Source organism: Muscardinus avellanarius (assembly GCF_963383645.1).
Source record: "Muscardinus avellanarius genome assembly, chromosome: 6".
NCBI classification, from domain to species: Eukaryota; Metazoa; Chordata; class Mammalia; order Rodentia; family Gliridae; genus Muscardinus; species Muscardinus avellanarius.
This window is the reverse complement of record NC_137791.1, coordinates 46,109,431-46,131,424: the sequence shown is the minus strand read 5'-3', so window position 1 is coordinate 46,131,424 and position 21,994 is coordinate 46,109,431. Positions and strand designations below refer to the sequence as shown.

At 33.5% G+C, this 21,994-nt stretch overlaps 1 protein-coding gene across 3 annotated transcripts in view; it reads right to left on the bottom strand.

Annotated features, from left to right (window-relative positions):
• The window catches only part of TBCK (TBC1 domain containing kinase), a gene marked incomplete at both ends in the record, with an annotated part of 182,059 nt that extends 163,506 nt beyond the window's left edge, over positions 1-18,553 (bottom strand). For all 3 annotated transcript variants that reach the window (XM_080697944.1, XM_080697945.1, XM_080697946.1), the window contains 2 exons: positions 4,558-4,630; positions 18,361-18,553. In XM_080697944.1, coding sequence (XP_080554070.1) covers positions 4,558-4,630; positions 18,361-18,553 — 266 coding nt within the window. The remainder of the gene's footprint in view (positions 1-4,557; positions 4,631-18,360) is intronic.
• Between the last annotated feature and the right edge of the window lie 3,441 nt (positions 18,554-21,994).

Sequence of the window (21,994 nt, the reverse complement as noted above, 5' to 3'; positions counted from 1 at the left end):
AAAGCCCCTGGGTTTCAACCCCAGCACCACCAAAAATATAAATAAATAAATAAATACATAGAAAACCAACAGATATTTTCCTTCAAGTGTAGAACCTTTTAAAATGAAAAGAATGAACAATGGCTATAGTAATCTTAAAACAGGACAAATATGGGAATTTACACTTGCTGGCTTCAAGATTTACTATAAAGCGACGATAAGATGGTACAGAGTTGGCAGTGAATAGTAAAATAGATGAATAAAACAAAATAGTCCAAAAACAGACCTACATTTACGTGGCCATTCAATTTTAAATAACATTACCAAAGCAATCTAATGGGAAAAAAAGTCTTGTTTAAACAATATAATTGGAACGACTGGATATTTTTATGGCAAAAGCTAACCTGAACACTATATACAAACATTAAATTGATATGGGTCACAGATCCAACATAAAATCTAAAACTTTAATACTTCTAGAAGAAAACATGATATGAGAACATTTTCATGACTTGAGAATAGTCAAAGGTTTCCCAAATAGGATAAAAAAAATAACCACAGAAGAAAATATTGAAACATTTTACTTCATCATAAGTAACTACTATTCATAAAAATAGATTTTAAAAATAAGCCCTTATAGTGGTGTATACGTTTAGTAACAGTACTTGAGTGGCTGAGAAAGGAGGATCACAGGTTCCAGGCCAGCTTCCAAAACTTTGTGAGACTTTTAGTAACCTAGTAAGACTTGTGTTTCCAAATAAAAAATAAAATAGGAGTGGGAGTGTAGCTCAGAATTAACAATGCCCCTGGTCTCAATACTCAGTACCAAAAAATAATTAAAATAAGTACAGGTAAGCCAAACTGGTAGAATATGTTTGCAAAAACATGTCTAATAAGAATATGTTTAAAGAATACAGAGAATATACAAAGAATGCCTACACATAAATAAGTAAAAACACCTTAAAAGTGGTAAAACTGTATGTCATATTATGAACACTCATTACACAAATGAAATGTTCAACATCTTTCAAACATCAAATAAGCCACTGAAAAACAGAAATACTACTTTGCATCTAACACATATGGCTAAAAATAAAAGACTAAAGCACAAACTGCTGGAATTCTCACATATTGTTGATGGGAGGGTAAAAGGTATACTTTAGAAAAAGTATTAGTACTAATTTCTTTGCAGTAAGTGAATGACAAAAAGAATAATTTAGATAGCTAACTAGTATATATTTACTTTTTTAAGATCAATGGATTAAGCAAATTAATTAACTTTACATAAGCTAGACATGGTGGCTCATGCCTGTAATCTCAATATTTGGTAGGCCGAGACAGAAGGATCAAAGGTTCAAGACCAGCCTTAGTAATTTTGCAAGATCTTGTTTCAAAATAAACAATATAATGGGCTAAAGGTTTAGCTCAGTGGTAAAGTACTTGCATAGCATATGCAGGGCCCTGAGTTCAATCCCAAATCCAAAAAATCAAAAAAGCTTTGCAGAGAGATGCTGGATGGACAATAAAATCTGTCATTTCTCTCATGCCACTTCTTACAGAAAACCAAATTGGCTGCCATCTTCTTATTACTCACTTTGGCTCACTTAAAACCACATTGGAAGACCTGCTCAGCACCAGCATATGCATATGTGCTTATCTTCAGACTACACACAATGATTCTACCATTTAGTTTACTGTCACATATGCTGATGTTTTTATCACAAAGAAAATGAGCTGGTTTCAGAAGCAGGAGTCTGTGCAGAGTTTAGAAATGAGTTTGTTGACCACAGGAAACAAGTGGCTGACTGCCATCATGACTCATAGAAGACAACCTATATCTCATAGAAAGAAATTAATATTGTTGTTGTTTTTTGGTGGCACTGGGGACTGAACCCAAAAGCATTCTTCCTCTCTAAGCTATATCCCCAGCTCCATTTTATTTTGAAACAGGGTCTCACTAAATTACTGTGCACTGCTCTTGAATCTGTGATCCTCCTGTCTCAGTCTCTTAAGTACTGGATTACAAGTATGTGCTATTGTACCTAGAAAATATTTTTTTATTAAAATTAAAGTTATTATAGAATTTACTTTTTGTTTTATTTTTATATAATGAATATTTATGATTTAGCTTGTCTTAAAAGTCTGAAAATACTACTCTCCCTTGTCTATCAGTTTTCATTGAAAATGGTCATTGGATGTTTCTTGTGAGACTGACATGACATTAGAGATAGTGAAATAAGAAGACAGACAGCCATCAACTAACAAAACTGCTTGTAATTTTCAACTCTTAAAATAATCTATGAGTTAGACTATGATTGAGATGGCATTAACACTGAAGCTAGGCTACCTGTCTTATTGATGGAGTTTAAATGATAAAAATTGAAATTTGTCTTCTGAGCAACCAACTTCTTGTCTCAATTTTTTTAGTATGCAAAGAAATGGCTTATAGAGGAAAATATGGCCATCAGAAGGAACATTCTGCAAGCACTGCTATACTCTTATCAGGGGATGGAGTTCATACTATACCTTCTAAAACAAACAACAAAAAAGTACAGAGAATTAATAACAAAATTTGTACATCTAAAAAAACAAAACAAGAAAGCAAAAAGTAAGTCACTGGAATAAGTATCTTCATTAACCTCATAATAATTTTTCTTTATGAGGAATTCAAAACTCAAATCAAGTAAATAACAAGCTTTTACTTTTTAGAAAATGAGGTGTATTTTGCAAAGGTGAAATGCATACATCTTAAGCATATATTTCACGGAGTTTCGAGGCCAGCCTCAGCTACTTAGTGAGGCTCTCTGCAATTGAATGAAACTCTTTAATTAAAAAATAAAAAAATAGGGCTTGGAATGTAGCTCAGAAGAAGAATACCTCTGGGGTCAATCCCCAGTTCTGGAAAAAAAAAAATCCACCATTTAATAAGATATAGATTTTTCTCCCCTTGAAAAGTTTCTTTTCATTCATAATATTGTATTAACCAATGAGAATATCTCCCCCAACACACATATACCCTTTATTTCTACATCCTAACCAAAAATTAGAGTGTCTTGACTGTGTACTGACCTATCCTGATACAAGTTTTTCCCAGCAGACATGAGCACAAGGAAGGATCTTCAGCTTTCTCAAGCTCCCATAAAAGTATTTAAATTGTTCCCCAAAATGCTGAAAGAAACTGACCTCATCTCTAAGTGAAAAATCTTAAATACTCATATAAACTTCATACCTTGACCCTTTGCTATAGACATACCACGGGAAAGAATCCCTTTTTACTTGCTTTAAGTCTCAAGAATAAGCTGCATGCCTGTCTATAAGTTCTCCTGACAAAATGTTTTGGATTGACCACTCTGGCAATTACTGCTTTTCTTTGTTATCCTTACTGCCCTACCTCTGGATATTTTGGAGTAGTCCCTTCAAGAGACTCCGTTACAACAAAGTTTGGGGAAACCCAAGCCACTGGATAGGAGTAATGAAACAGATAATATCATGACATTGCCATAAAGGACTTACTGAAAGCATTTTTAGCAGTTTAATACAATTTTATTTATACTTAAAGATATATTTTTGATGAATTTAAATAATTTCAGAAAATCTGTGCAAAGTTCATTTCATAGTATATTTTTTTCTTATTTTCTTTTTTCTTTTTGTGGTACTGGGGTTTCTGGAAACCCTTCTATCTCCGGGTTACGCTTCCAGACCTATTTTATATTTTATTTGGAAACAGGGTCTCTTAAGCCAGCGAGGATGGCTTCGAACCAGCGTGATCCTCCTGTCTCTGCCTCCTGATCGTGGGAATTACAAGCGTGTGCCACCACGCCTGGCCTTCATAGTATATTTTTAATAAGGGCTTAGACTACATATTCTTCTTGACAAAAGATAAAAATAAGTTTACGAAGTCACTGAAATAACTGAATTCAAATTATATCATTAAGTTCTACCTAAGACATGCTTATTTCTCCTTTGTCCTCAATATGGCATTTACTTAACACAATTCACTGTATTCCTAGGAATACTAGTATACTGTAAGAAGATATCAGATAGTGAAATGTTTAATAACAAAGATTTCAAATTTCCATACAAATATTTTATTTATTGATTTCTTTTTCATTTTATTTTTTTGTGGTACTGGGGATGAAACCAGGGGCTTTCTACCTCTGGGCTACACTTTCAGACCTATTTTATATTTCATTTGAAAATCGGGTCTCACTAACTTGCTAAGTGCCTAAGTAAGGAGCTAGGGCTAGCTTTGAACCTTTGTGATCCTTCTGTCTCAGCCTCCCAAGTACAAGGATTACAAGCGTTTGTGACCAAACCCAGCCATATACATATATTCTTTTAAGGAATTTTCTTAAAAACTTTGTAAAATGACATCCTCAGAAAACCCAAATACTTGACAATGCTAACATTGAATTTCTATGTAGCCTATAAATTAAATTTTCTAAAGTGAAAATTTGCAACTGATTTTATCCTTAAACAAATAGCAGCAGAAACCAAAGCCGTGCATTTTCTAGTTAGAATGCCCTTTTGTTTACCAATTTCTACTTTCATTTACTTAATCTGATAATTATACAGTACCTCACAGGTTTCCTTTCTCGAAGCAAATCTTCCAGGCTCCTTTCACAGTGTTCTGCCACCACTACCAGTCTTTCTAAGTAAAACAAAGTAAATCCACTTTATATCTGATCAACACAGTATTTTAATAACAAATGGCATACCAAACTAAAGATATTAACATATAAGTTACCACATAAATTCAAAAAGAAAGAAAATTATGAGATAAAAGTTCAAGTACTCATTCAATTAAAAAAAGCAATTTAGTGCAACTGCAAATTTCTAAAAGGAAAAAAAATACCATCAGAAAACTGAAATAGAAAACTGTAATTCTTTACTTTGTATTACCATATTTTGTTGGTTTTCTTAACCTTATCTGGCTTTCTTCCCTTAGTCTCCTCTGAAGACCACCACATTTCTCTTACCCCCTATAGAATGCTGCCCATTGCTATATACTTGATTCTGGATCTTCTTACTCTTTTCCCTTCATCTACTCCCAAAGCTGAAAACCTACTAAATTTTATCTCGCTTCTACAACTACTCTGAACTTTTATAGGCTTTTATAGCCAACCTCTCGTTTTAATATAAAAGTCAACTGAAACACAAGAGAAACAAAACTGAACTTACAGTTTGTCTTCCAAATCTGTCTGCTTTAGCACTATTTCAGCAAATGGTACCATTATCCACCCAGCTGCTCTAGGTAGAAAAAGGAGTAATCTCCCTTCCTGAAATTCACACAAAAAACCCTGCTATTTCTATCTACAAAATGTTTCAAGAATCTCTAGTTTGCTCCATCTGCCATAATCTGAGTCCAAGACTCTATCTTCTCATTAGATTACTGCAACATATTTCCGTGCTGCAGCACATGACAAGACAGTAATAATAAATATGAAGGAACCCTTCTCTAGCTTCTGTTACTTTTTTCTCTGGTTTCCCAACTTCCATCTACTCTGCTCTTTCCACTTCCTGCCTTAGACTACATACATCTGAGTTGATCTTCCCAGTTCTTTCCCATTTAACATCCTGTTTAACAGCACAGACTTTTCCTGGTATAAAATTCTAATTTTACTACTCATTAGCTACGTGGCTTACAGGAAGTCTACTAATTTCTCAATGTCAGTTTCCTCTTCTGTAAGAGGAAGAACACAACAGTGTCTATTTCACAGGGTGGCTGTGAAGCTGAAATGAGTTAATATGTAATAAGGATCTGGAATAGTGCCTGACACATAACAAGCACTACCTGGTAGCTTTTATTGTTATTCACGATTCAGGCCTCCTTGAAGATTTTTATGGTCCCCCCAAATCAATTTGCTATCCCTATTCTACATTGTACTTTGTAGTACTATTTCATCTGTAAGGATTTGCACATATTTTTATGTAATGTCATCCTCTCTTAGATAATGCATTTAATTTAATGCAGGAAGGATGATGATCTTGTTCAGCATCGTATTACTAGTGTCTAGAATGTCACCTAAAACATTTAGGCATGTACTATAAATATATTGTTAAGTGAGTTAATTAGAGCCAAGGCATGATGTAATGCCTCAATAGTACTGAAATTTATTAATATGTATAACATCAGAATTTATTAAAATGTATATGTTCCATTAGTTAGCCATCCTAAATCAGATAATCATAATTTTTATTTCTGCCAGAGATTTCCAGTGTTTGGCACTAGCTTAAAATTAGTCAGCATTCTTCTGGAAATTCCTTCAAAATATTATAATCCAAGTGTTTATATTATAATACTAAAATATTATAATACCAGTACCAAACTTCCATGATTCTACTGAACTCTTAAGCATTATTTTAATGCTGAGAAACCATTAACCACTGCAGAATATCAATGTTTCTCTCAGAGGTAATAGAATGTATCTCAAAACAATGCTTCCACTACAAACAAGTTTTTTCAAGAAATAATTAAAGATTATTCATTCTGAACCCTTTGTTTAAAAATAACTGCTGTTTGTTACAAAGACAATAGTTTCATGAAATAAAAATACTTGGAACCACAACATGCCAAATCAGAAATGTAAAGGCATTATTTATAAATAACAAATGTGACATTAAGATCAATACACAAGAACTTTAATAAAGATTTGATAATTATCAAGAATCATATGTTTAGCCTGAACAAAATATTTCTCGTCAATGCTAAGAAACTTAAGATTAAGTAAAAAAGATAATAAAGAAGTTACGTAGGGTAATAAAAGAAAAAGATTTTATTGACCCTAAGAGATTCTACTTTTGATCTACACACCCAGCCCTATTTTATTTATTTTTATTTATTTATCTATTTAGTTAGTTATTTATTTAGTTATTTTTAATTAGGGCCACACTAAGCTGAGGAGGGCCTCCCTAAATTGCTGAGGCTAGCCTCGAGTCTGTGATCTTCCTGTCTCAGCTTCTCAGGTACTGCGATTACAGGCGTGCATCACCACACCTGGCACAGAAAATTTTTTAAAGTTTTTTTTTAAATGTAGAGAAAAAGGAGGTGAACTATATATAGATGTCTCAAAATAATATGAAATATTAATAGAATACAGCTACAATATTATTCCTTTGTTATTCACAGTAAAAACAGATTAGCTCATCACTTAATTTTGCGCGCGCGCGCACGTGTGTGTGTGTGTGTGTGTGTGTGTGTATGTGTGAATACAGGGGATTGACTCCAAGGGTATTCTGCCTCTGAGCTACATCTAAACTCTATTATATTTTTTATTTTGAAACAGAGTCTCACACTAATTTGTAGAGGGCCTTGCTAAATTGCTAAGGCGGGCTGCAAACCTGTGATTCTCTTATCTCAGCCTCTCAAGTACTAAAACTAGAGGTATATAAAACCACATTCAGTTTAAAATATTTAAATAATTACAAAATAAAATGAATAAAGAAAAATACATTGATTATAAATCAATACAAGTACTAGAACACTATGATGGTTGCTTTATAATCAACGTGGCCAGGTTATATTCCTCAGTTATTCAAACAAACACTAGGCTAGATGTTGCTTTGAAGATATTTTGAAAATGTTTAAAATTTACAGTTTAAGTATGGAAGATGATTGTAGTTATTCTGGGTGATCGTGATTCAATCAAATGAACTGAGGATTCCTAGAAGAATAAATTCTGCCCATGAACTAAAGCTCTATCTCCTCCCCAAAATTTAGTGTGTCCTTCTTGATGCTCTGTACTATAGCTTTGAACTGGACTAGCCACAGCTCCCACAATTCCATATGCCAATTCCTAGCAATTAACTTAATTATACGTATGTATATACATATATAGAGAATATAAAAAGAGGAAAATACATATATGCATATATGTGTGTATGTGTATATGTGTAGTTTATCTACTATTGTTTCTATTTCTCCAATGCAACTCGGACTGATATAGACAGTGAAGTTGAAATTTATATACTACAGATACAGAATAAATCATAGGTCTTAAATAATCCTATTTATTCTCTATTTGAATATCAATCTATTTAGTTAAATAATACCATTGATTTCATTGCCATAGAATACATACTGAAAGATTTCTGGATAATATCAAACAAAAAGAAATGTGTTGCCATTTATAATCTTCACTCTGATTTTAAATACTACTGAGATTTCAAGTTCAAAAGAAAGGAATTAAATGTGTTACCATAAATATTTTTATGCTTTACTGGCTTTTTCTTTTGAAGATATTTTCCTTTTTTTTTTAAATAAAGGTTCTTAATTCTAATAAAGTATCTATTATTCTTGAAATTCAAAACTTCATCCTGCTGAGTTAGGAAGAATCTTGAATCAATTTTTGGATGGTCTAAAGAAAACAGTGAAGCCTGACTTTGGAGCTAACCTAACATGTGAAAACAAGGTTTCTAAAACAGATCAGAAGTCACATATAAAGGCAAGTACTAGGAAGGAAGTGGCCAGGGAATAGGGGACTAACAATATCTGCATAGCAAGATGTCCATCAAGAGATAAATGGATTACAAAACTGTGGGATGTATATAAGATGGAATTTTACTCAGTCATAAAGAAGAACACAATTACATCATTTACAGGGAAATGGATGGAACTGGTGGACATTATGCAAAGTGAGGTTAGTCAGTCACAAAAATTAAATCAGATGCTTTCTCTAATATGCAAAAGCTAGGGAGAAATGGGTAACAGGAGGAACTCTAGATGAAGAAGATTCTACAGATGAGCAAATAAGGTGACCTAAATGTGGGGATGGGATGGGGGAAGAGGGAAACTCTCTAAAGCACATGATATACTTAAACATATCAATTACTACGTTATGCATAGGAAGGAAGGGGGAGGGAATGGGGTGGTAACTGGGTAAGGGGTAATTGAGTGATGTGTGCATGTATATCTCTACCATCTTTTATCCCATCAAGATGTATGATTATAAAGCACGAATAAAATTTTTTAAAAAATAGGGCTGAAGGTGTAGTTTGGAGGTAAACTGCCCCTGGATTCAATCCCTAGTACTACAAATATACATATATATAATTTTAAACAATTTAAAAGTTTTAAAAAGCCTATATCCTGATAAATAGGAAATAATGAAATTAATGTGTTATCCATACCAAACATCAGAGAGTGGCTTCAATTTCAAAAAGGTATAATTTATGTAATTTTGGGGAAATTATAATATACCTTTCATGATTTAAATGTTTGTTTCCCCACAAAATTAAAAAGCTGAAATCTAAAAAAAAAAATCTCTGGAATAGCATTGAGCCCTTTAAAGTGCTGAGGACTCCACCCTCATGAACAGGATCAGTGCCTTTACCAAAAAACATGCATGGAGCTTGTTTGTCCTTTCTACCACATGGGAGTACTGTAAGAAGATACTGTGTGTTGGGCATGGGGTACACTCTTGTAGTCCCAGCATTCAGGAGGTTGAGACCAGAGGATCGCAGTTTGCAGACAGCCTCACCTACTTAGTGAGGCCCTCTGCAACTCAGTGAGACCCTGTTTCAAAATAAAGAATAAAAAATAGGGCAGGGGTTGTAGCTCAGAGGTCGAATGCCCCTGGGTTCCATCCCCAGACCCACAAAAAAAAAAAAAAAAAAAAGAGAAGACACTGTGTCTTTGTGGAAAGAGCCATCACCAGACACTGAATCTTCCAGTGCCTTGACCCGAGACTTTACAACCTTCATACTGTGAGAAATAAATTTCTGTTCTTTATAAGCTAAAAAAAAGAATAGAATAAAAAGGGGAAAAATTGAACCAAAATAAAAATTCTTCAAAGGGAAAATTAAGTAGAGACCAAACCAAAATCATGTAATATTACATCACTGAGAATAATATACTGTTCACTAAGGAGATTACTGAGCAGAAACTTTTCAAGTTAGAAGCAACCAAAAGGAATAGAATACTTTGGAACAGACCTTTCCAAAAATACTTAATTCTAAATCAGTTATTTATTTTTTATGCACACAAATTTTCAAGGTGCTGAATACTGCCAAGCAAGAAATCAAATGTCTTAGCATTTTGACAGTTGCTCATATTTTCATTCCAGACAAGACTTAAAATATATAAAAGTTTACATGTCCATGACCTTTGTACAGAGTGCTGCTGAGATACAGTGCAAGCTGGGAAAGCACAGTAACAACCAATATGGTACTCAAGCCTAAGGAAACAAAACAGACACTGCAAAGCAGGCTTCACAAGCCAATGAACAACAGAATAGATTATAGTGTATAAGAGTGTCAGTTTCTACCTGACATTGATAACCAAACATAGGGTTCATAAGTGAAGTTAGTAAAAGTCTTCCTCAAAGGGGACACTGTTGTAAGGCAGTTCTATTTAGGTTGTTACAGGAGCCCAATTAGTTAGAAGAAGGAGATGAAGAAGTTTGAGAATTGCCTAAGATTACTATTTCCCATGAAAAAGAGGCTTAGAAAATAAAATACTGATCAGAGATAAGACTCCAATTATAGGAAGTGAAGCTCCAAAGAGGCTTCCAGAAATAGTGGAAGGAAACAAACGGCACTTTAGGAAACAATAAAGTCCAAAGAACTAAGTGGCAAGAGTTTAAGAAAAATAGTCCTACTCCAAATTTGCACATGGAAACCGGTAAAGTTGAATAAATATGGTCACCAACCATGAATAATGAGAATCTACTATACAGCCAAGCTTTGTTTGGAGTGGTTTTGGAACTGGGCTACTCCTGCAATCAGACATTCTTTAGAATCTATAACTGGATTGTGAGGTTAAGGGGCGGGAGACTCTTTTTTTTTTTTTTTTTTGGTGGTACTGGGGTTCCTGGAAGCCCTTCTACCTCCGGGCTACACTCCCAGACCTATTTTTACATTTTTATTTGGAAACAGGGTCTCATAAGCCAGTGCGCGCGGCTGGCTTCGAACCTGTGTGATCCTCCTGTCTCTCCCTCCCAAGCACGGGGATTACAAGCGTGCGCCACTACGCCCGGCATGGGGCGGGAGACGCTTGAAGTAAGCAGGGATTTATCATCTATAATTGTTGAGTGATGCAAATCCTTCAAATTATCCCCATAAGTTTAAAGCATCTAGTTAATGTCACTGATATAATTTAATAGAACACTTTAGCAAAAAATTTATTTTTTCAACAACCAAAAAAATTTGTCAAAAAATCTGTACTGGTCTTTTAGCAAATGGCTGGAACTATCTACAGTCTACTGTAGGGACAATTATATCTAGTCTCCATAGTTATCTTTAGGCAAATTAGAAAAAGCATCTTTTCTTCCAGAATGAATTAGGAAGAATTGGATTTCAGCTCCCATGTACTCCATTAGCCACAGCTTTATGCAGTGTGCAAATGTCAAAACCCTATATAGATACCCATGACTATGGGTCTGTTGATTTGTAAATATAATGATATGATACAATACTATATAAAGGTCAGATCAAATTTGCAAAGTCTAGGATTCTATATTAGAACTTTTAAATCTTTACATAAAGAAAAACTCTCTCTCTGTTTTAACATTAGAAATCCCCTTTGAGAACTTACTGAAAATTATGTACTTATTATCCAGAAGATACATAAACAGATTAATTTTATTTATAATTTTGAGAGGTTCACAGACCTTCAAAACCCCATTTAAAGGTTCCTATGGCTATTGGGTTAAGAGTTGTTATTTTTAAACTGTCAGATTTATAGTTTCCATAGATGTTCACCCACAGAAAAATAAGGATAATAAGCTACAGAGTTACCAGCACAGGATCAAAATTAAAAAAGAGCAAAACAAACTTAAGTTAGCCAGAGCCAGATATCTTAAGAACATTGCTCATAACAACACATGTAAAGAAAGCTCAAACCATCACATCAAAGAAGTTTCCAATCAATGTCCCACACTTCACCAGAACAAGAGACTGTATAGACATTATAAAGCCTGCAGTAGATTTTTCCAGTTAGATAAATATCTAGCAATTTCATAATATGCTGCCTCATTATAAAAGTAACTAAAGCACTGGTCTATAAGAAGTCCGAAAGCGTAACTCTGAACTATAAGAAGTTTACAAATTTATAGCCCATATAAAGTAACTATATAATCATTAATCTTACTAATCTAATATCTTGTTTCCTTTCTCTTTAAAAAGGATCAGAGTATGCCACTCCAAAACTTGATGTAAGGATTTGTTGTGAGCTAGAGGCAATTAGCTCTCAGCTCTCCCCCTTTCTATTTAAAGACATAAATTTCCTTATTAAAGGGAAAATAAATTTCCACTTGTAAAAGTGTCCCCCTCTCTCAAAACAGAAAGAGAGTAACTCTTGCCTATGTAACAATCCTTACTAAATAACTCTCATTTACTATACCTTCTCCAGTCACCTTCCCGTAACTTACCATACCCCTTAAGTCCCAACTTCCCATTTTTGGTCTAGTCTATTCTCTACACATTATCACCATGTCTTAAGAGGTTCTTTAAGCCCCAAATTTTAACTCCTTTTTAATACATTTCTGTGAATTCCCCTGTATTCACACATGATTAAGTGGGAGATTTTTCCTTCTATTAATCTGTCTTTTGTCAATTTGATTCCTATGTTCAGACACTGAACATAAGAGAGTAGAGTTTTTTCCTTCCTCCATCTGAATAATGATTATATATTTTTTCATGTACTATATATATATGTGTGTGTGTGTATGTGTACATATATAAATTTATTTTGAAAAATAGAATAATTAGCTAATAACAATACTAAAATCTAATTTCTCAGGAATAGGTCAACAATAAAAGGCAAGAACAACTTCTAAGAATCTATTAATCCTTTTAAGCCACCAGTACTATTAAAATGAATGAAAGCAAATGAAACATCTCAGACAGAACCACCCTACTGCATTCTAAAGTCTTTAAATCAAAACTTCTTGAATAGAAGTTTAATATCAATATTCTTCAATGGAGAAATCAATATCTCCTTTGTACATGGCTTGGATCTCTGTTATGGTTCTGGAATACTCCCCAAAAGCTCATTTATTAGGTAATGCAGTAATATTTAAAAGTGAAAACACTGGGTCATAGAAGCTCTGATGGACAAATCAATCAGATGGATTAACAATTTGAATGTACTACTGGTAAGTGTTGAAAACTATAAGCAGGTAGGGCATGGCTGGACAAAGTAAGCAAGCCATGGGACCTCAGGGACTACACCTGTCCTTGGTCCTTCCTTCCTGCCTGCTTGCTTGCCTATCTCTCTTTCTCTCTCTGCTTCCCAATTTCCATGAGCTGAGAAGCTTTCCTGTTACACCTTTTTACCATAATGTTCTGCCTTACCTCAGGTTAAGAGAAAAGGGGTAGGCTAACCATGAACTGAGATCTCTGAAACTGTGAGCCAAAATAGACTTTCCCCTCTAAATTGTTGTCAGGTATTATGCTTACAGTGATGAATGACTAACACATACTCTCATAGCACAGCACATTGTGTATCTCCTTTTATAATTATTACAATCAAGCTTGCATTGTCCACTATTTCTGTAGCTTATCTGGTAAACAGGAATGCTACCTTACTCATTTTCAAAACTTGTCGCCTTCCTGTCTTCAAGTTGGATGTTTGTAACTTGTCTCAAATTCTTGCAGAAACAAAGGGTCACAGGACCAGGCAAAAGTCTATTAAAGCATTAGGACCCCAGTAGATAGAAGTTACATATGCCAAATAAAATGTAAGTTATATCACAGCAAATAAAAAAGACTAGTTTCTAGTTTTCTACTAGTTTCTAGTCTACAAGGTGTTTTTGTAACTTTTATTTCAAAGCTTTATATTACTTCTACTCTCCAAATTTCTTCCTTCTGTAAAAAGACCCTTAATGCATCAACATGGTGTCACCCATGTTCTCAACTGAAAGGTTAGGTCAAATATGGTAGGTACTTATATTTACTGAATCAATTAATTGAGGATAACTTCTCAGTAAAAGAAATTCCAATAAAATCACATATATGTTAATGTATATATATAGGTATATACATACATGTGCAAATTCATATTTGTGTATTACGTAAACTTATAAGTAGGAACAATTAAATACTTGTATTATCTTCTAGACAATTACCTCTTTTTAACTCTTTTCTTTCTTATGACAACATTTAAATATTAAGACATTTAAATATTAAGAACACTATATGATATGATAGAGCTATAATGTATTTAAAATACTTAATAGTCTAATATTGATATTTACATTATATATTTACAGCAACTTTTAAGATCTTTCAACAAATAATAGAATGTATTTTTATATTAGCATGTTAGTAACATACCTTTCCTTATTTTCCTTTGCATGCCCAATATCCTAAAAATTTTTTCTCATAGTAATAAGGACTTTTAATTAAAATGTTTAAAATGATTTCCAGGAGATAGCGACCAAGAAAAGCAGCGTTTATCAGTCCTGCTAACACGCGATCTCTATTGCTACAAAATCAGCGCATTTTGTAGCCAGAAAACACTATTAGCAGAGAAATAAAAAATGTAAACACAAGGGACAGAGAAAAAGAAGACTAGAAGAACAACCTGAGACCACAAAAGAAACCAGCCCACATCGTGGAGCCACACCAGCACCATCATGCCTCACAGCACCAGGCTCGAGAGAGGAAAGGTAAACAAGGAACTGAAGTGAGCAGCTGCGGATCATTCAGGTATAATTCAGCAGTTCTTTCAGCGCAAAGAACATCTAAAACTCCCAGTGGCCAAGCTCATCACGCCTTCCAGGGACTCAGAAAGGAGCTCAAATCAAAAAAGAAATATGCCAACCTCTAGGCCGAGAGCATGGCAGCGGCGCCATATTGCCAGCAGCAGTGGCGAGTTCACCATGCATATGACAGCTCCAGATCAGCACGCACAATAACTATAAGTGAAATTGTGGCCCCTACAGGAAAAATCCCAGCACTGTACCCCTAGGGACTTGCACAGCTTTGATAAATCTCCCTGGGTCTGAGATTTTGCAGTTCAACCCAGTGAAGGAGTAGCAGTGGCAAAGATAACACACCCTAGGTGCAGATCCCTGTGGGAAAACACCCAGCTCGTCTCCTCCAGTCTCGCGCAGCCTCAATTAACTTCCTGGGTCTGAGACTTTATGATACAACCCAGTAAAGGAGTAGTGGCAGCTGAGATTACCACAAACTTGAGATCCAGAGCACCCTAAGTGAAGTTGTGGTGACCAATGGAAGAACCCAGAAAAGGCACAAACTTCTGAAATCATGGGAAAGAGGAACAACAATAGAGCAATGAATGCCCACAACCCCATATTATCAGAACCTGGTAACACAGAAATTCAGAGATCTCCAGAAGATCAAATCAGGAATATAACTGTAGAACTAATACAGGACTTTCTAAAAGAATTTAGAGAGAGTCTAAAAGACATAAAGGACGCAATCAAAAACAATCAATCAGACCACATGGAGAAAAGAATCTCACTCCTAGAAGATGATCACTCCAAAAACAAATGCATAACTTAGAAAAAAAATCAGACAGCAGGAATCTGACACTGAAGAAATATGGGCCTATTTTAAGATAGCTAACCTAAGAATAATCAGAATAGAGAAGGGAAAAGAAGGTGAAACCAAAGGGATCAATAATATCTTCAAAGAAAGAGTGGCAGAGAATTTTCCAAACATAGAGCAAGAGGTCAATACACAGGTCCAGGAAACTTATAGAACTCCCTTTAGACAGGATCAGAAAAAAGGTTCCCCATGCCACATAGTTGTCAAAATGACCAATGTAGAAGCCAAGCAGAGAATCTTAAAGGCAACAAAAACAAAAGGTCAAGTGACATTCAGTGGCAAACAAATTAGAATCACTCCAGACTTCCCAAACCAAGTCATGAGAGCCAGAAGGGCTTGGAGTAACATCTTCCAAAATCTGAAAGAAAACAACTTCCAGCTAAAAATTTCCTACCCAGCAAAACGGGAAGAAGCTTCAATGACAAACAGAAACTGAAGGAATTTATGTCTTCAAAACTAGCACTAGAGAAAATACTCAAAGAGATTAACTACAAAGAAGAAATAGGTAATACACACCAGAACCAGAGAAACAAGATTTTCCATCCAGCAGACAACTAAGCAAAGAAGAATAAACAGTATTTCAAACAGAAATAAAATCTTAACTGGTTAGGAATTAAATGTTATCTCTCAATAATCACACTGACTGTAAATGGCCTCAATTCCCCAATAAAAATACATAAAGTGGCAAAATGGATTAAAAAACAGAATCTATCCATCTGCTGCTTACAAGAAACACATTTTACAAGTAAACAGAGTAACAAACTCCAGGTAAAGGGCTGGAGCAAGGTAATTCATGTTAAGTAGCCATCCTAACAAATGTGAAGTAGTATTTCACTATAGCTTTTATTTGTATTTCCTTAATTATTAGTTATATTATGATGATGATGTGATACTCATGTGTTTATTGGTCATATAAAAATCTTTGGAGATTCATTATCTATTTTAGTCTTTTACCTATTTCTAAATTGTATTGTTTGCTTTTATTGTTGATAATTTTTAGGATTTCTATTTGGAATACTAATATACCTTCAGATATAGCATTTGGAAATATTTTATCCCATTCTATCAGTAACTTTTAATTCTGTTTACATTGACTTTGGATGTACAATATTTTTCTATTTCTTATGAAGTTTGTTTATTCCTGTTGCCTGTGCCTTTGGAATCATATCCAAGAAATCACTGCCAATTTCAATGTTGTGAAGTTTTATGACCCTGGTTTTCTTCTAGAAGCTTATAGTCTTCAGATTTACATTTAGGTCTTCTATCTATTTTGAGTTAATATTTGTATATAGTGTTAGGTAGGGGCCCAATTTTATTCTTTTTCATGTAGCTATTATTTTTCAGCAATATTCAGTGAAAAGATTATTATTTCCTTCACCAAATGTTCTTGGAAACCTTGTCAAAAATAACTTGACCATATATGGAAGAAAAAAACCCAAACATATCAAAGTTAATCAGGAAACCAAGCGTGGGAAGGAGGGAGGGGGAGGGAAGGGTTCGAGATTGGGTAGGGATTGATTGGGTAATGTGTGTGTATATCTCCACAAGTTTTTTTTATCCCATTAAGATGTATGACTACAATGCACCAATAAAAATTTATTTAACAAAAATAAATAAAAATAAAAATGTTTAAAAAACGTGTAAAAGACTTATAATACTGCCAGATGTGTAATATACATTCATATATTAGCCATTAATAATCAATAAAAAATATTTTCTATTCAAAGTCTAGAAAATACAAATATTCTCAAAGCAAATACTTTTAAGAGAAATGAACTAGACAACTTTAAAATATAGTTTTAACTTATTTTCAGAAAAACAATAAAAAAGTAGTTTACATTTATGAGGATCTAATATTAGGTTTAAACATGTGGCATTGATATATTACAGGAAAGAGCAGCTGAATATCAGCAATATACAGGGTTTACTTTCACATATGTTAAAAATTATAACTCTAAATTATTTTGCTAAAAAGTAAATACATGTCACAAAAATGTATTTAATATAATTTTAAGAAATGGAATCTCTACCTGTAAGTTTCCCAAAATACTCAAAAACAATTAAAAATATAGTCACCATAAGCATCTTTAGTGGCATATGAAAGATCATGCTTATACTACTAAAAAGGCAATAAACATCTTTGTGGTCAATGACTTTTTAACTAATAGAGTCCAAATTTTCTACTTAAGTTCTCTAAATGTAATCTTATATGAAAAGAGTAATGCTTTCTTTGCTGGTCTAATCTAACATAATGTTCTCCGGGTCTTTCCATCTTCTTAATGATATAATTTTGTTCTTTTTTGCAGAATAGAATTCCATTGTATTTCACATAATTTTGTAATTCATTCCACAGAAAGAGAAGGGACATGTTTTCTCTAATAAGCTCAAGCTAGGGAGTATTTGAGATACCAGAGGGACTCCAGATAATGGAGAAGATCTTCAGTGGAGCCAGGGAGAAAAGATTGGGGAAGAAGAAGGCTGAGGTTCATTAATGGAAATGCTACCTACCACTATATGTATAGATGTGAATACAACATTGTTAACCTGGACACTTGGTACTGGAAGAGAGGGAAATGGGGAGATGGAGGGGGGCACCAAGTATTGTGTGAATGTATGCCACTGTCAACATGATCTACATTATGATGTGAGACTATAATATATCAATAAAAATACATAACTAAAATGGAAAAGACTAATGCTGCTCTAAAGCAAAAAAAAAAAAAGTCTAGTGACTCTCTTTTCATTTGATAAGTGAGCCAAAATTATTTTCAAATATAAAGAGCAAGTGCATGCTTGCAAACATATTTACCATTGAATTTTGGTATCAGAGCAGAAGAAAAAATAGAAAAGAAAATAATAAAACCTTACCATGTTTTCCCCTAGAAATATCCACATACTGGCACAGTCTGGGATGGGTAATGGTCTTAAGGATTTGAAAGCGCCCTAAAATTTTGATGGAATTTGGTGTAAGAGGAAGCCCATTGCTTCCACAAACATCATGTGGCAGAGCTGAGGCAAAGAAGGTAAAGGCACCCATTTCAGCATCCTTCAAGGGAAACATTTTGCAGTCCTAGGATTTTCCAAGATAATCTGGAAAAGAAGAGAATTTTAAGACTTACTGAACAAACACTGAGCAGTATCTTGGCATATTAAACTTAATATAAAACTTGGAGGAAATGACAATCTGAACAATTTATAGTAAAATATGTATATACATATATATTCAAAAATACATATTATATATATATACATATAAAAATACCCAAATAGAAATTCATATTGCAGCTTTAAATTAAATTCAAAGATTTCCAGTAGTAATAAAAAGAAAAACAGACCATTTCATTTTTAGACACCTGTAAATTTTCAAAGCTGAGGAAGTCTAGCTGGGTGTAATGGTGCACACCTGTAATCCTAGTACTTGGGAGGCTGAGATAGAAGTATCACAGTTTCAAGGCCAGCCTCAGGAACTTAGGGAGACCTTCAGCAGGTTAGCATGGCCCTTTTCAAAACAAAAAAATGAAATAGGGCTAGGGATGTAGCTCAGAGATAGAATGCCCTGAATTAAATTCTAAAAACCACCACCTCCTACCAAAACAGAAAAAAGCAAACTCCTCTTTATCTGTTAATTTATAATACCCCTGTTAAGTTCTGGCTGTCTACCCAGCCATCTTAAAACAAGTGTGGCAGGCAACAAGCCTTTCCATTTACACAAAGCTCACAGAAAAAGTTTCCTTAACTCTTATTAATGAACTGTCTGAGAATCATAAGATACTTTAGAGCAGATATATTAAGTAAAAATAATAAAATAAAGCTCTCCAACTCTGCCTGTGGAAGCAACTGAAATAATTTGTGGAAAAAATCCAACATATATTTCAAGAAATTTGGGAGCCAGTTGTGGTGGTGCATGCCTGTTATCCTAGTGCTTAGAAGGCTGAGAAAGGAGGATCACAGGTTGGAAGCCAAGCTCAGCAACTTCGCAAGGCTGTCAGCAACTTAGTGAGAATTGGTTTCAAAATAAGAAAATAAAATAGGACTGGGTTGTAGCTCAAAGGTAAAATTCCTCTGGGTTCAACACACACACATATTTGAGAAAATATTGCATTATACAAAAGCAGAAGGTAACAAGATAACATATTCTCCAAAACAGTGAAGAGGAATGACCAAAAGATAAACGAAAAGATAAACAACCTTCTTAATAATCAAGGTATTGCTCATAACAGCCATAAAAATTAATACCCATCAGAGAGTAACAATAAGAAATATGGTAACACCTAATGTTTGGAAAATGTAGAAAGATTATAATCTCTCCTTTACTATAAGTATAAATTGGTATACTATGAAAACCAATTTGACAATATCTTATATTTCTGGAAAAACTCTTACACATATACATACAGGGATTCATATGTAGAGATCAGGACAGTATTGTTCCTAATATTTGCCAAATTGGTAACATGTCTAATAACCGGTGAATGGTTAAATAAATTGTGGTACATTCACTTGATGCAAGCGTATAACCCATGGAAAATAAGTAAACTATAACACTTAATAGTCTAGATGAATCTTAGAAATATCTTAAATGAAAAAAGTCACAAAAAAACAGAAGCCAATGTTTATTTTAAAAAATGATACTGGAGTATACACACATAGTAAGAAAATATTCAATAAGGGAAAGAAAACCTCATTGTAGGGTTACCTCTGAATGAAAAGTAGTGGTACAAATAAACAAGAAACCTCAAAAATCTTGAGTAAAAACCTGACTCTCAGTGGTTAGTTAATGGGTGTTCATCTTATTAAGCTTCCTAATTTCCATTTTATGTATCTGTGTCTATTTATATTCATATCACGCACATAGTCCACAATTAAAAAATCATAAAAATACAATGAACTGGTTATGAATTTGGACAGAGGAATTCAATAAGAAAAGGACAGTCTTTATAAACAACTGATGCTGAAACACTATTCACACACACACCAAAAAAAATTCAACTCTACTGATATATCCACAAAAATCTGAAATGAATTACAGAATTAAATATAAAAGCTAAAATTTCCAGTCTTATAAAAGAAAACTTTTATAAAAGATTTCTTAGGAAGGATACTGAAAGCCTTAATTATAAAAGCAAATTTAATAAAGTGGACTTTATCAAAATTAAAAACATCTGCACATCAAAAGGCACCCTTGAGAAAATGAAAATGCAAAGACAAGAAAAATATTTATAGATATACATATGTGACATTATATGTATACATGTGTGTGTATATTTTGCTGGTGGGAATATAAGAGGGCAAAAGAACTTTGGACAACTTGAAAATTTTTTCTAAACTTTGGACAACTTGAAAACTTTTTCTAAAGTTAAAAATATCCCTAACTTATGACTCAGAATTCCAGTTTTGCTTTAAACCATTTACCCAAGAAAGTGAAAATATTTGTCAAAAAAATGCTTCTTTGAGCATGTTCATAGTAGCTCTTCTCATAATAACTAAAATTTGGAAGAAATACAAATGTCTCATGAATGAAAGGTTAAATGGATACATAAGTTTTGACATAAATACTATGGAATTCTACTTAACAACAAAAAAGGAACAAACAGCATGCCAAAACATAAATATATATCAAAAACATCATGTTGATCAAAGAAGCAGTCATGAAGAATACATGCTTCATGACTGCCCTTAAATGTAACTCTAGATCTCTAAAATTCTAAGCTTAGTGATAAAATTCAGAAGGCAGTAACCTGGGAAACAGAAATACTTCCCATGGTAATTTTGTATCTTATCATAGTAAGTTCTATATCTTGATTACTGTGGTGGTTACAAGCATAAATACATTAAAATACATTAAACAGGTCACTTAAAATTTGTCAATTTTAATATGTGTAAATTTCACTTCATAAAATATGAAACAAAATTAAGAGGCTATGGCAAAAGAATAAGCAAAGGCAAAAATGAGTGGAAATTATGATTGCCAAATCAAATAATAGCATTGGAAAGTAAGTTCAAACAATTTCTCAGAACAGGAGCAGAAAGGTAAACAGATAAAACCATAAGAAAAGAGATAATAAACATGAATCAAGCCACAACTCAACAACCAATTTACAGGACTTTCAAGAAAAGAAAAGAGAAAAACAAAAGAAACAAAATAGAACTGTTTGGTCATTTGCAAATTGTATCAACAATGAAGAAAACCTACAAATCCAAGAGCACACATGTGAATGTGATGGTTTCTGCCTTGAGAAGAGGCACTACTTTTCTATATACAAATGAGTCAAATATATTTTCAAAGTTAATGTGAGAAAAGTGGAGTTTACATATGCTATTTAGAATTATAACCAACATAAAAACTGAACATTGTGATAACGATTCCAATTTTTTGAGACAAAAAATTAGATAATTATTCTTGTATATGCTGTGGGCTATCATAAAATCAATAGAAAAGAATTAGTATTTTAACTTAGCATTCAACAAATAGGACTAAAAGGTAAAAGTGTTTATTTCTGAA